Source organism: Ostrinia furnacalis, unplaced genomic scaffold (genome assembly GCF_004193835.3).
Source record: "Ostrinia furnacalis isolate ACB-3 unplaced genomic scaffold, ASM419383v2 OfSCF3137, whole genome shotgun sequence".
Lineage (NCBI taxonomy): Eukaryota > Metazoa > Arthropoda > Insecta > Lepidoptera > Crambidae > Ostrinia > Ostrinia furnacalis.
Genome location: NW_021133376.1, coordinates 49,842 through 65,864, shown reverse-complemented (window position 1 = coordinate 65,864; position 16,023 = coordinate 49,842). Strand labels below are relative to the sequence as shown.

Here is a 16,023-nt window from a genome sequence, read left to right as displayed (position 1 = left end):
TTTTACAATGATAAATCGACAACTATTTAAAATGTAACTGTACCTCACTAGTGAAGCAAAAATGCCGGGATTGATTTTGACATCTTTGACAACTAAAAAAAAACAAATAAAGCACAGAGCACACTGGCAGACATTTTAGGTTAAAATTAGTCTGTGATTTAACCGTAGCATTATTTTTTAATGTCCTAAACACAAAAATCCAATTATTTTTACAAGTTTTTTTTCTTAATTATTTATGGTGCTGCTATTTAAAAAAAATAATAAATACAATGGTAGAACTTTTAATTAAAAAGTGGTACAAATCTTAAAAAATTGTGCATAAAACAATCCGCAGTAAACTTTTAACTGTCTCTGTCTCCAATTTATAAGGTGTCCTCCTTTGTCACGTTTGCAAATGTTGATCTTTATTTTCCCCTATACAATATTAAGGGTGCTATGGTGTTTGTTCGTTGAGGCGAATGAAACGGATGAACCAATTTGGATGCGATCTGTGTGTTTTAATCCGGGCTAACTAATATTCTAGATTGTCATCCTAACCTAACGAAAGTTGCGCTGTTATCGCAATTAATAAAAGTGCTATTGAACCTAAGGAATACCAATGAATACTTGTCAGTTTGATACTAGAATGCTAATGGAATTTTGGTAAAAGATATTTATAAAAAATGAACGATAAAAAATAATTTTAAGTACAAAATGACATCATGTCAGCGCGTTCATGTAGCGGGTAGAGATGGGTAGTGGGTAAAAACCCATTTCACCCGGTTTTTACCCATTAGGGTGATAATTAAATTCTGGTGGGTAAAAACAAAAATTTAGCGGTTTTTTTAAAGTGAGAAGTAGTATTCGTTGCTAAGGGGGCGTTATAGTGTTACGTAATGCAATCTGGGGGGAGAGGGGGTCTTGAAAAACGTTACGATGCGTTACAGGGGCGGAAGGGGGGTTCGATATCAAGTGTTTAAGCAGAAGTACTTTGTAGTTGGTGTTAATGTTATTTGTAACTTTATACCGTAATGTCCTCAAAGAGAGAGTTTGGCATCACCAGCTGCAGCAGCTTCTTGGCCTGTAAAAGCCTTATGCTGACAAACCAGACCAACTGTGCCAAAGTTATATACTTACTCAGTATGATTCCCGTTGACTGCTGAAAACTGGAAATTACAGAACGTGACAGTTTTTATTTAGAACGAGTTTTTGTCACAGATCGGCATACATTATTATAGCCTATATGTTATATAAACAATTATACTGTAAAGTTTCAACAAAATCCGTTTAACAGTTTTTGCGTGAAAGAGTAACAAACATCCAGACATCCAAACTTTCTCATTTATATTATTAGTAGGATAGTAGGAAGTAGGATAATTATGTTAAAAAAGCGAAGTAGTTAGCTAACCTACTTGTTAAATCATTAAAAAAACGTTAAAGTGATTTGCGAAGCAATTTTGGAAAATAACAGTTACTACTGTCACGTTTTGTTTATTGTTTTTGAGTAACGCAGTAAAGAAAACTAATTTTCCTAATGGATGAAGGCTTTATAGTAGTAAATAGTGCTAGATAAATGGCAACAAAGGCTGAGCGGAAGTTGCCATTTCTATGACGTCATGGGCGGAGTTTAGTTGAAGATCGAATTTGGATTCGGTTGGCGGGCGCGGCCATCTTGGTGAATTAGTGACCTGGCGATTCGGTTTTAGTTAGTGAAAAATCATTTGTCATCCACAATGTCGGAAAGGGAAGATAATGTGTACAAAGCTAAGTTAGCCGAGCAGGCTGAGCGCTATGACGGTGAGTACTTATTTTTGTTATATCTTTCGTAGTAAGAGGAATATTCTATCATAATTTCGCCGACAGTTGAAAGACGATTTGGTGATAGTCTGGAAAAAATCTAGATCTTGACATGTAGTTCAGCCCATACTCGACCCTTTTCTTGTAGGAAATAAGTGGAATGCATTCATTTATTCGTATATTATTGGCTAACTAACGAATCAATGGCATTCGTTAGGCTTGGTCAGCGATCGATGCGTCATCCGCCGGTGGGATGCCCTTTACGTTTTTTGTACTGATTGACTGTCTAAAAAAGCCCTGACAGGCCCTCTAATGCATTGTCCAGGCATAATGTTACATGTTTCAGTCTTAATCATGTAGGATTTTGCAATTAGTTCTCTGTGAAGTAATTTATCGATAAGAAATTTTGTGTCATTCATTTTCCCATCCCAGGGAAGTAAAATTGCGATCGATGTCATTGAGGTCGATCATGCATGTCGTACCTTGGACAAGTCACTTGCTCAGAGGCTGCGAACATTCCAGGCTCGTTGGGAGTCTCAAATAGCGAGTCGCCTCGCTCGCTCCTCTCACCTATTGTTCGTAATTTAGCACCACGAGAACTTACCTGTGAACCTCTCGTGTTATCGCTTTCATCTTGGAAATTAAGATAATGCATTCATTGTAGAGGTTATAATCAGTAATTGTCACACAAGTGGGGTACTTTCTTTCTCTAGTATAGAATGTAGGTGATATTGGATACTTGAACTTCTTAGTGGGTGAGCACGACAGTTCAATGACCTTCTTTCGAGTATGAACATTGAGCTGATGGACACACCTACTTTTCTGTCATGATAAACCTACTAGGTATTGTTTTACAGCCATTTGTGCATTCAGCTGTCATAATCTACTTGCCCTGTCAAAGCCCCCTCAAGTACAGCTGTGCTACCATATTCACATGTTAACTCATGTATTAGTATAATCTGCATGTTGTGCAATGCAGTAGTATCAAGATGTCAGATTGAAGTCTTATGACAACTATCAAATGCTGAACAATTCAGCATGGCACAGTGTCTTGCCTCAGTGCAGAATGTTAACAAAAATGTGCTATCAGAGGTCTTTTGTGTTTTTTACTGGCCCTGGCTCAGACAGTGTGAAATAGAAGAGGTAAAAAATGTTATACTCAAGGTCTTTAGAATGTAGGTTCAAACAATTAACACAACTAAAACTCACTGATTATTCATGAAAATGATCTGATTCATGTTTAATTGGATGTCCTGAGTTGCTAACATTCTATGATATTACTTAATTATATTTTAGTGTAGATAGATTTGTATTTCTCAATTGGGTATGGGTATTATTTTCCCATTAAAATACTCTATTGTTGTTAAATTTATATTGCAGAGTGAGAATATGGACTTGTTACTATGAAGATAACCTATAGAAAGGGAAAAATTGAAATTTTATCACAAAAAATGCAATGATGTCAAATAATGATCATTCCAAGAAGAGAATCTAAATTTTTTCAACATAAATTACATGAAATGTGGATAACTTACTTCAGGCATAATATCTGCCTAAGAAAAATCTAAGCACAAGGCTAAGATTTCTTATGAAACAAGAAACTTAGCTTGCACTAAACATTCTGCAAGAAATATGTTACTGAATTTCACATGAAACTTACATCATCCTTGTGAATGATTTCAGAAATGGTGGAGGCGATGAAGAATGTTGCGTCTCGCAACGTATCGGACAATGAGCTCACAGTGGAGGAGAGGAACCTTCTCTCTGTGGCGTACAAGAATGTTATAGGGGCCCGGCGCGCCTCGTGGAGAATCATATCCTCAATCGAACAAAAAGAAGAAACAAAAGTACGTATTAGTTTGCTTTCACTCAGTCTTCCTTTTATTTGCATGTTCAGTAAAGATATTATTGAAAGATGTAAATGGATGGACAGATTAATTTTTAAGTTAATTTAAGCTTTACCTATTTTATCTTAAGTTTGGCGATTTTCCCATCCCATTATAAGTTTCTTCTACATCTTTGTAGCTTCAATTACCCCCTGCATCTATAGTATTTTAATTATGGTTATGATTTTCGATGTCACGCCCAAAGTGCTCTCTGTAAAACAGGGGGTTCTTCAAAGTCAAGTGTGAAAGTTTGTGAATACAACCCTCCTATTGTTACAAATGTCCAAGGGTGACAAAAGCCACATTCTATGTCGGCAGATCGGGAGCCTTCAGTAGTAACAAATATAAAAGAATCAATACCATTTGCTTTAATATAATAATCAATGATGTATGTGGGGGTTGTCTTTGAAAGAATTAAATTTTCTTAGTCTCAGTCTCATCTCAAGTATAGTTTTTCCTTCAGATATGTTACAATTCTCGATTGCTAAAGCTGTAATGACGAACCGCGCTAATACCTAGACGGGCGGGGCCGCAGACTGAGGCTAGTCTTCCATATTTCATACTGGGTCAAAGACAATCTGTTACATAAGAACCAGTGACCCGAATCTCAAGTGCCTACCATAACTATGACCTTAGTTGTGATTCATCTATGAATCATCAAAGGAAAGTGAGTGTCATCTCTATAAAAATATGCACAAACAATCATAAAGTTATTTTCTTGTGAAATAGCTTGATTTTGTTGATCATAGAAACAGGAAGTGTAAAACAATAAAATTCTTCCTGGAGTGACACAGAGGCTAATAAAAACTAAGTTATTTAGTGTGTTCGCATTTTGAGGTTTTTCAATTAAATATTGATTAAAAATGTCTGCAACATTGTATCTGNTAATATATAATCGTGTGATTCCCCAGACGTTCGCGTTACCGTTAAACAATTTAATCCGTAACAGTGAAACTGACAGTTTTTGTTGGTCCGGCAAAAAGAGGTGGTCTAACGCGGCGTGCTGTGAGTGAGTCATCGGCCATTACCTCATTACGACACTAGCTTTACCTACGCGCTGCTGCTAGCAATCGAGCTGCTGACTCGCCATATGCGAAGGGTTAAGTACTTCGAATGTGAAACGAACAAAGAACTTGACTTACACACAACCACCTCCGTGTACATGGCTATAGTCCATCTATTAGCATAAAACCGTATCAAAATCCCTCCAGTTTCTGAGATTATCCTAAACAAACTTGAGAAGTTATGAAGTGATTTGAGAACCCTTTGAAAAAAGATTTGTTTTACCGTAAAATCCCGAATATTGTCTCATGATGGCCGTTCGAAGTAGATACTTTCTCATCTTTACGACTTGCGCAATGTAGCTTTTGAGTACTTTGCGTGAACGATCACGAGCTAAATTGAACTTAGATTCCTGCCCCAGCCTTAATAACCGCTCAGGTTTACGAGCGGGCTAGAAATAAGCCCCAATTTCGGCCATTGACGATACATCGAAGTTCGCCTCTTTAGAAGCTAATGGCTCGCCATTTAACGCCTCCGTTTCCTTGGAACTTCTTATGAACTTCCTGAGGAGTTGGTATCTCGATCGAGCGAAATCTTAGTTGCGTAACTTCTCGCTCCGGCGGACTACGCGCACGCGACAGAACAATTTGTTTGATGTCACAGGTTATGTGCAAGCGTTATGTACACAATTTTGGGGGAATTTTAATTAGGTTATCAAGCTTATCAACACTCCGTTTCGGTGCTTAGGTTACGTTCCGTTTCGTGTTAATGTGCGCACTAGGGCCTGGACAACAGATAAAAAGATGCGTAGATATTGTCGCATACCGAAGCGCCGAATGCCGATAGGCGGGCGTCAAGAAACTAAGATAAGAGTCATTCACTCCGATTAAAAACGTTTGAGGTGAACTTGAACAAGCGACTTTGATTGTACAGTCGACAGCACCTTTAATAATTTTAATAAACAGCATTTTAATAAAACCTTCTTGTTCTTGATTAAATTTTTGGGAATTTCTGTAACCTTTCAAGTCCGCATTCTAGGTCTAGTTTGAGGTCATTGATAAACATGTGAAAGTAATAAAAAGCTTGTAAAAATACGCGCACGTCAATTATAAAAATAATTTGTAATAAAAAGGCTAATTAAGATATTAGTATGTAGATCATTGCACTTTCGTCCGGCCGTTAATTGTTCCGGCGCGTTGACATGGAGGTCGCTCCAAAAGTGGCGTTTTGCATAATATCGATCCTCCATTCATTATTATATTAGCCGTGTATTTTTTATAGATTTCAATGTCGCGGTGGTTATCACAAATAGGGCAAAGAAAAATTGTCCCCTCGCAATCTAGCGGCAATAGTTTTGCAGACAAAAATTATCTTGTTTACAATAATGTTGTAGTTTAGGTAAAAACACTTGCGCAATTTAAAACGTGTCGCCGCGAAACTAGCCCAGCGTGTACAGATGGCATAATATGAAAAACATAATACGTACATGCCTTGTCACAGCTACTCTTGACTATTTTATTATAACGTCGTCACTAGCAAAGTGGTGAGGTGGTGTGAACAATAAACCAGCTGGATATTCCGCACTTAGCTTTTCATTGTTGCTTACAAAAAACTTGGTGGAAACTACGTTGTTTGCACTGAAATATTTAAATGGTGTCGGTAAAAACTATAACGAGGGTTTTTATATAATATTGGGACATCAAAAAGTATGGTGTCATGGGATATTACATAGTTGCTTTCAGGGGCGTGGTCAAGGCTAAACTAATCCATTTGTACGTAGCCGACGAGTACTTTACTCGTTATAATAAAATAATATTCAGAAAGAGCTTGGAAAGACATTATGCGACACAGAATAAAATTGATAATTATTGTAAACTGGTTTAGGTTGGCAACCAGTTCCGATAGATTCTTAACTCGACGCCTAGCGACGAATGTCGAAATTGATAACGCATATTAAATATTTAAACAGAAAGGTCTGGGATGACTTCCGCTGCGTTATCTCGCGCGTCCTTGAGTAAGGAGTCGCTCTCCGCACGTTGGGGGCCTAATTCTGTTAGTTTTTTCCTGTTTTATTCAAATAGTCTACAGCTCATGTAAATTTCATGGTGGAATACATACTGTAGTGGGATGGAACTGCGCTCAACAGATGATACATCTGAGCTAGCTTAACATTATGCTATTTTTTCAAATAGGGTTGAAAATTGGGTCACATAGCTGCATTCCATTACTAACTCAATGGAGAAACATTCTAAAAAGTATTATTATTAATAGTGTTATCGGTTTTGGAGATTAGAAGTCCTTTGTTAGGTTCCGATGCTGGCCGTAAATTGAGGTTTTCCGAGAATGTGATGTGTGATGGACAGTTAACCAATAAGCGTTAACTAGATTGCTTTTGGCTAGTGGCTACACAGAAGATGTATTTAAATTAGTTAGCAGCTTTACTCGGCCTTCTCTTTGAGATGCAATAATCTAATCTGGATAGGGGTGGGGGCTCCTTCTATTTATAGTCGATGTAATTGTACAGGATGATAAACACACCTCTGATTCACGGGCTGTCAGAGTAACGGTGTGCAGAAGCCGCTTATGGATCACAATGGGACTGCAGCGGGCTGTAAATAAAATACACGTCAATTTGACAAAACACATCTCAGAGTTATTGATGTGATTGAGCTTTACATTTGTAGCATTGATAAAGTATTGTATTCTGATTTCGGACGATGACTTGGTTTTTATCATGTTGTTTTTATATGACGCTATCGAGAAGGGTATTCTAGGTGCATAGGAATATCAAGTGAACTTGTTAATTACACATTCTACAAAAACGTGTTACGTGAAAACTAAAAAATATGTATTTCAAAATTACTAAATGTATTATTTGAGTGTTGCCAATCACCTGCCTCTTGATTGATTTACTATTTGACGATCAATCAATCAAAGGCGAGGTGGGGCGGATCTCACACGAAATTACGGCACCTGCTGCAAATGCGGGTTCAAATCTTGCCAGAGGCACATTTTTGGGTGTAATATTTAGTAAAAAATATATTTACCTTCTTGAATTTAATGTCGTAAGATATTGATAGATTACATCAGTTTCGATGTACAATAGTGTTACCACGACAACTAAGACATGCAGTGTACACACGATATTGAGAACTCTTTATTGCACTCCAAAATACTACCAAATTAAAGAATACAAAATTGAAAGTTTACAATACAATAACCTATATCAAACTTCAAGCAGTCGCATAAAACCGCGAAATAATTGATTTCTATTGTCTCGATTTGTGCGGTTACAAGCAGCAAAATTTGGGATATTTCTGTGTTATATCTCCCACTACACCGTTTTAGCCCCTTAGGGGGTTGAATTTTGCAAAATCCCGTCTTAGTGAGCACCTACGTTCTAAATGAAACCCCCATGCAAAATTTGAGACCTAGTACTTGTAGTTGATGAGATTTCGTGATGAGTGAGTGAGTTAGGGACCGTTCGCTTTTTAGATATTTCGCATATTTGAACGCAATGTTTATTGCAGGGCGCGGAGGACAAACTGAACATGATCCGAGCATACCGCAGCCAGGTGGAGAAGGAGCTACGTGACATCTGCTCCGACATCCTCGGCGTGCTCGACAAGCACCTCATCCCCAGCTCACAGACCGGCGAGTCCAAAGTCTTCTACTACAAAATGAAGGTAGGTCCACACTCCACCACTGCAAGACTTGTGTAGGCGATTACACAGCTTAGACGTCTCCTCCCCACTCAGCCCACTACTACAAGACTTGTATAGGCGACTACTCGAACACTTCATACCTAGCTCACAGACTGGAGAGTCCAAAGTCTTCTACTACAAAATGAAGGTAGGTCCACACACCACTGCAAGACTTGTCTAGGCGACTACACACCACCATAGACGTCTCATCCCCACTCAGCCCACTACTACAAGACTTGTATAGGCGACTACTCGAACACTTCATACCTAGCTCACAGACTGGAGAGTCCAAAGTCTTCTACTACAAAATGAAGGTAGGTCCACACACCACTGCAAGACTTGTCTAGGCGATTACACCTTAGACGTCTCATCCCCACTCAGTCCACTACTACAAGACTTGTATAGGCAACTACTCGAACACTTCATACCTAGCTCACAGACTGGCGAGTCCAGTCTTCTTCTACAAAATGAAGGTATGTGTCCTGCCCACTACACCACTGCAAGACTTTTCTATTTGTCTAGGTGACGACGACTCACTTCGACCGAAACACGGTGCTTACATGAAGTAGGACAAGAAATATATTTATTGATTATATTTACCTCATAAAGGTAGTGGGAAGGCGCTGGATGCAGGCCGCCACCAATCGGCCTTTGTGGAAATCATTGGGAGAGGGCTATGTTCTTTGCTCAAGGTCAGCTGGTAGAGAATGACGTATGGCATTAAGCTCGCCTTTTTGTACAGAACATTGTTGTGTGTGCAATAAAGTCTTTAAATAAATAAATAAATAAATATGTTCAGCAGTGGACGTCCTATGGCTGAAATGATGATGATGATGATGAATGATCGCACAAATAATTGTCAATTACTAGTGCTGCAGCTGCTTATGATTATGTACTCTGAAATACTGCTTTATATTCAGCCTCATTACTCTTGTCGCGAAACGAATTTAATATTTATCTTAGTAAAAGATAAGATTACATAACGTCGTTATGACTACAAGATGCAAGAGAAACAATTTTATATGCTAATGCTGAGGAAGTAGTTTATACAGTTTTAACATCAATAACTATCGCGTTATGGACTCTAGGACACCACCTGCGGCGCAAGCTCTACAAAATCGATAAAAATGCGCACAGGACTTGCAAAACTGCAGTCTAGCAGCAAGAACACATAACCTACACTGCACGCCAACTAATATACTGTATTGACTTCACATGCCGAATTCAATGATATAACAAAAGTTTTCCTTCAAATAAAACTTTGATTTTCAATATAACTTCTGGTCTACTAATCGCCTATTTAGATAGTTAATTGCTCGCCCCAATATTTTACTTACGTCGTGGACATAATCACAAAGTTACACAAACTTGTAATGGCAGACTCATTAACATACCAAACAAAGATATCACTCAGCGTTTGACAATGGTCAGTTATGTGCAGTTGTAAAACTTGAATTGGTCTGCCTAATGAATTGGTTTCCTCATTGACTGTGTACCTCATATTAATATCGTTTTCCTGTATCATCATGAATAAATTTCTGTTGCTGCTGGTATTTATAGATTTGCTTATGAGAATACGTTAAGTATGATGAATAGATCTGTGCATTTCACACCCACTGCATTGCACTGAGAGTATAAACTATACAAGAGAATTATAAAACGAAGCGCTACTACAAGTACAGTGAAATTATCTGTTAGTTTATTGGACTAACTTAAAACTAAAAACTGATTAACTTAAGTCTTAATCCGATAGGCCTATGTCCAATAAAGTGTGCTGATTTGGTTACTTTCAAGTAAAATGAGTCTTCTTTCATCAGAAGACTGATGAGTGTTTTGTTATTGCTATGCCACTATTTTGTCTTGAAGGCAGCTGGTGATTGTAACGCTGTGGCGTAGTCATTCATACGTGGTCTGTTTATCTGTTATGTTGATGCATTTGCATATTTTGTGTATTCCATTATTTTCCGAGTGTAACATTGTATGGTATGGTTCCAGGGCGACTACCACCGGTACCTGGCGGAGTTCGCGACGGGCAACGACCGCAAGGAGGCGGCCGAGAACTCGCTGGTCGCGTACAAGGCCGCCTCCGACATCGCCATGACCGAACTGCCGCCCACGCACCCCATCCGCCTCGGCCTCGCGCTCAACTTCTCAGTAAGTCCGAACACCGCCCGCTCACCCCGCGCGACCCACTGACCGACATAGCGGGGGGACGTGACCCTCCGCGTATCACACTCGATCAACTTTTTATTTTTGTGGCGCCATGAAGAGTTATAAAAATAAATAAAAAAATAAAATATCCTTGGACATTTTACACTGCGCTTCAAGCCCCAAACTAAGCAAAGCTTGTACTATGGGTACTAGACAACGGATATACATACTTAAATTCTTTTTTTTTCGTAAATACATACTTATTATATAGAAAACACCCAGTCCAATACAAACAAATATGTTCATGCACACAAATGTTTGTACTGTGCGGGACTCGAACCCGCTACCTCCGGAATAGTAGTCCGTTTCGAACCACTACACCAAACGACCGACGTTATTGTGGCACCTTTTAATTTGACCGGTACCATTTACCTAATAATAAAAAATCGTCTACGTCTAGACTTATTCATTCGCGCTAAATTAAATATGCACTATAATACGATTCGTTCACCTCGACCCATTTAAATCAATTATGCAAAGCGTCCTCGTACAACTAGGGGTTGTGGACTTGAATACTTGAACTAGCTTAGCCTTTATTGCCTTCGGGCTGATTGATTTGGAATTGTTTGTGCCTAAGCATTAAAGCTATCGAGTTCCACGTTATTGAGGTTTTTCTCAAGGTCAGGCGTGGCGTAGTTAGTGTACACATCGCGCGTATTTGCCTGTCAGATAGGCGAGTATGGCAAATTCCTCTGAGTCAGCGTCAGCACGCCGTGACGTCATGCGGGCGGATAATCCGCGCGATTACCGCGGTCGCGATCACGCACGTTACGCTTTATGACCGACTAAATATGATTACAATGGAGACAAATTCGGTAGGATTATTTAGTAAGGAAGATGAAAAAGTAGGACATAGACAATCGTCACGTTTCCACCACACCATACACAGGAGAGCAGAAAACGCTTATTAAATACTATCGTGAAACTAGGCAAAGGCCGGGAAATTACGTGTAAAAAAGCTCATAACATTTTTAATGCACATTCAAAATTGTTTACATTGACGTTAAACTGTATTGTTAACGTTTTCTTTTAATAAAATTCACCAAGATTAGTTTGATGTTTGAACCTTGGCAGCTTTTGTTTATACAGTACCTACACATAGATTATTTCAATTTAGTCTAAATGAAGTTTCGGCTATACTTATTGGCTGTTGCCTATCTGTCAGTTTATTATACAGTCTCCGACCCCGAATTGTATCGTATGTATTTTTTTTTTATCCACAACGAGGAAGCTCTTAGCCTGTATCTCACCTGATGGTAAGTGATGATCAGGCCGAAGGTGGAAGCGAGCTTCACCCGGAATCCTCAACCACGGAGGAACTGGCTATCTTACCTCTAACTGCCGGAACACAACAATGCTGTTAACATTATTGTTATGGCGACAGACTTAGGTAAGATGGTAGTAGGTAGCCAGGCGGACTTAGAACAAGCCCTACCACCAACCAAACCGAACAGAAAAATCTGCCCTCACTGGGAATCGAACCCGGGACCTCTGCGTCTGAAGCAGGTGGTCTTACCACTAGACCACAGAGGCGGTATTGTTATAGTTGACATTAACAAGAGGGTGCTCCTATCAATCCGGGTCCAATGACAGTTTAACTTTCCCCCGGGACAAACTTGACCTTCATTGGTTGGGTTTTTATGGCGGTCAAGCTGTAGATCCTGGCTACACAGGAGTTGCAGTGGTGGGAATGAGAGGTGGGAATAGTCCCGTATCAATACTGGGTTTTTAGTTAAAATTTTTGCCACTTGACGTTTCAGAATCGTTTGATATTGGATTTTAAGTGCCGTCCAAAACCTAACGGTTCCTTTCCGTTTCCAGGTGTTCTACTACGAAATCCTGAACAGCCCAGACCGCGCGTGCCGGCTGGCGAAGGCGGCCTTCGACGACGCCATCGCCGAGCTCGACACGCTGTCCGAGGAGTCGTACAAGGACTCCACGCTCATCATGCAGCTGCTGCGCGACAACCTCACGCTGTGGACGTCCGACATGCAGGGCGACGGCGAGTCCGGTCAGTTCATGCGCTTTTTGAGACAGCTTTTACATTTGGGCGACTTTATGCCGAAAATTTCATGTTATATGACAGTGAATGCCTGCCTTCACATTATAAAAACGCCGCTGTCGCGCTTCTGACGCCTAAAAGTCTACTTGCAAACATTTTATGAATTTTAGTACACACGCGACCATGCTCTTGCTCGCTTAGCGCCCAGAAACTTTCAATGACAGCCTCCGAAAAGTCGAAATCAAATCTTTTATTCAGTACTTAGACCTTTTCCACGTTATACATGGGCTGGTGCTGTGAAGAGATGGCGGAAGAAACTATCACCTTAGTCACTCGGTCACTAGCAAAACGCACACTTGACGACTACAGACTTAGTATTTCAGACTAATAACCTGAACTTTTCTACAATTTCAATGACTATTGTCATCAGTCACATTATTACCAATCAAACCAAGTAAAATTGCCTTCTTGTAATTATGCAAACATTTTGTGTAAAACTGTGTAAAAAATTATTACTATTTTACAGGTTGAGCATTGGGAATGTGTGTTCAAAATGTTTGAATGTTGAATATTCTGTTGCAGGTGAAGCCGAACAGAAAGAACAAGCACAAGACGTGGAAGATCAGGACGTGTCGTAATACTTTTTAACTTCTATTTAAATATAATAAAAAAAATAACTATAGTTTCATATAAGACCCAGCCCTCGATGACAACAGTTGTAAAGGTATTTTCTGCAAATCTCACTATATCGCATCTGGGACATTAAGCTATTTATAAACATGTACACCGAGTAAATTATCAGTTGATATCTCAACACGATGGAGGAATACATAATAACTTTTGTTTATGTATTGTGTCAAATTATCTATGAGTAAATATACATTTTAAATATGTACTTCTTTTGATATATTTGTTTTCAATTACGAAAAAAAATAATGTTTAAGAAAAGTACTTTGGTATTGCATTTTAACTGTATGTTCTTAAGGATGTATCTTAACGTTGCTGATCTCCGGCGTCTCCTCTCGGCGCTACTCTGTAAGGTGGGAACTGTAAATTTTCTAAGTATTTTATACCGTGTTTAACGTATTTAACTCTGTTGATACTTTACGAGCACCATAGCGGCAAAATGTTTAATGAAAATATAGTAATAAATATATATTTAGTTTGGATATAATTATACTACATATGTAAACGTCTTATCATTGTGGATGTCATAGTTAATTTGTATCGTAATCGCATCGTCTGTGTTGATCGGTCTGCACAAATAGGACGCGTCGGCCGCCGTAGCTGCGCTTCAGACACTTGTCGTCGTACCCGCTTCGTTCGTATTACAACTTTTGGAGTATTCACACTTGAATTGCTTTAATTACTTACGAGTATTGTGATAGAGATTTTGTATATTTTAATTTATTCTTTTTTAATTTCGCATGTTCTCGAAAAAAAAATTGCTGTAGCGCTACATCTCTTACGATTTTTACAGGACAAACGGTAGTTCTAAAAGTTGTGCTAGGTTAAGGTTATGCACTTGTAATATTTATTGACGAGCCGTCGCTCGAACATTCCATCTCGCGCGCGCGGCGGGCCCCGGGGGCCGGCGGGGGCCCGGTGGGGGCCTGGGGACGGGCCCGGCGGGCCGGGGGCCGGGGCCCGCCGCGCGCTCGCTGGCACGGTGTGGAGCGAGTGCGTGCCCGAGTAAGATATTAGCGTTATTTTTATTTGAATTTGTAATATTGCATATATTTTGTTAATTTATCCACAAAAATACTGATGCAATTAGCCTTAGTGTTATGCAATATTGATTTATGTCCTACCAACTACATGGAAATTTATTGTAAATGACAGTGTAAATCTAATAATAAAATTCAAAAGTCCATATTTTCGTTTTATTCATAAACCTTTTTTAAAACCCTATTTTCTTCACTTTCCAAAACACTTCTTTGCATACGAATAAATTCCGAAGAACTTATGATAGCTCCATTATAGAATCAAAATTGTGCGTGAGTCGCACCGAAAACTTATTACGCTGGTTAAGACAATTTTATTAGAAAGTTTAGTGAACATTAAAATTGTTGATCTTTTAAAATGAAGAAAGAAGTTAATTTTAACAAAAATCAGGACCCTGGACATCATCTAGCACTAAAGTACTCGAAAAGACAAATCTAATGAACCCAAACTCGATGCGATTCCGCCGTTTCGTTAAGGAGTCCCTATGGCCACCTCCCGACTCCATCATCAGGACTATGGTCATCATTCAGCACCAAACGGGACTGCACGCAGAATGTGCACTTTGCAAAATGAGCATTTCGCGAAATGCGCACTTTCATACTAATATTATACAAAAACTCTTCAGCCTTTACATTTTTGTGTAGAAAAGCCCACATTTTGCGAAGTGCACATTCTGCGTCAGACCCCACCTAAAGTTCTCGGCAAGACAAATCCAACGAACCCAAGATGAGTTTCACCGTTTCGTTTAGTTCCTATGGCCACCTCTCGACTCCATCATCAGGACTACGGTCATCATTTAGCAACAAAGTGCTTGGGAAGACAAAACCAACGAACCCAAACTCGATAAGTTTTTGCCGTTACGTTTAGAAGTTCTTATGATCACTTCCTAACTCCATTATCAGGACCCTGGACATCTAGCACTAAAGTGCTCGAAAAGACAAATCCAATAAACCCAAACTTGATGAGTTTCCGCAGTTTCGTTTAGGAGTTCCTATGGTCACCTCCTACCCGACTCCATGAGATGATGATTTCCGGGCGCAAATACTTGATTGAATAACATAAGAAAAAATGAAAAACAATATCCGTGCCTATAAAATTTGAGGGTTGCCCTCAATTTCGCTAGGATCCCATCATCAGATCTTGAGTATGTGACAATGGGACCAACTCGGGAGTATACCCTATCGAATAAAAAATTTTTGGAAAAGTTTTGCGGTAACATACGTTAAAAAAAACACTCAAATAGAGAACCTCCTTTTTTTGGAGTCGGTCAAAAATAAAGTGGACTGTATAGTCAGCGTCAAATATTTCGTGACACCAAAAAACTGACTATTTTCGTAAAAGGAAGCTCTAAAGTAAGCGATATTACCACGTACAATTCACAGAAAAATTGCCCGAAATTCGTACACTATAAAGAAGAACGGTCACGCCCCATACAAAAAATACCCAGACCCGACAGAAACGAGACATACCTCAATTTTTTTGTCATGTCTTAATTAGTTAAATTATATATTTTTTATATTCGAAATCTATGTACAACACCAAAATATTACCCTTTGTTTTTGTTCAGGCGCTATACAAAAACTAATACAAAATGCCTATTTATCACCAAAATTGGTAAATGTAGGTATGTACCTAAATGTCTATTACAGCTGCTATGGAATGTATCTAGGTGACCTGGAGATACAACCGGATTATACAGGGTGGTTATACATATGGA

The 16,023-nt window shown here is 39.1% G+C and overlaps 1 protein-coding gene across 1 annotated transcript; it reads left to right on the top strand.

Moving 5' to 3' along the window:
• The first annotated feature begins 1,590 nt into the window (after positions 1 to 1,590).
• 14-3-3epsilon (tyrosine 3-monooxygenase/tryptophan 5-monooxygenase activation protein epsilon) lies at positions 1,591 to 14,015 on the top strand. The gene is made up of 6 exons (XM_028310891.1): positions 1,591 to 1,776; positions 3,460 to 3,623; positions 8,195 to 8,350; positions 10,364 to 10,522; positions 12,401 to 12,590; positions 13,164 to 14,015. The coding sequence occupies exons 1-6, from the start codon at positions 1,713 to 1,715 to the stop codon at positions 13,217 to 13,219; spliced, it is 789 nt and encodes a 262-aa protein (XP_028166692.1). The 5' UTR covers positions 1,591 to 1,712; the 3' UTR covers positions 13,220 to 14,015.
• The last annotated feature ends 2,008 nt before the right edge of the window (positions 14,016 to 16,023 follow it).

Coding starts and splice junctions, on each gene's coding strand:
- 14-3-3epsilon (XM_028310891.1), top strand. CDS start 1,713: ATGTCGGAAAGGGAAGATAATGTGTACAAAGCTAAGTTAGCCGAGCAG. Junction 3,624..8,194: donor AACAAAAAGAAGAAACAAAA/GTACGTATTAGT, acceptor TGTTTATTGCAG/GGCGCGGAGGACAAACTGAA. Junction 10,523..12,400: donor GCCTCGCGCTCAACTTCTCA/GTAAGTCCGAAC, acceptor TTCCGTTTCCAG/GTGTTCTACTACGAAATCCT.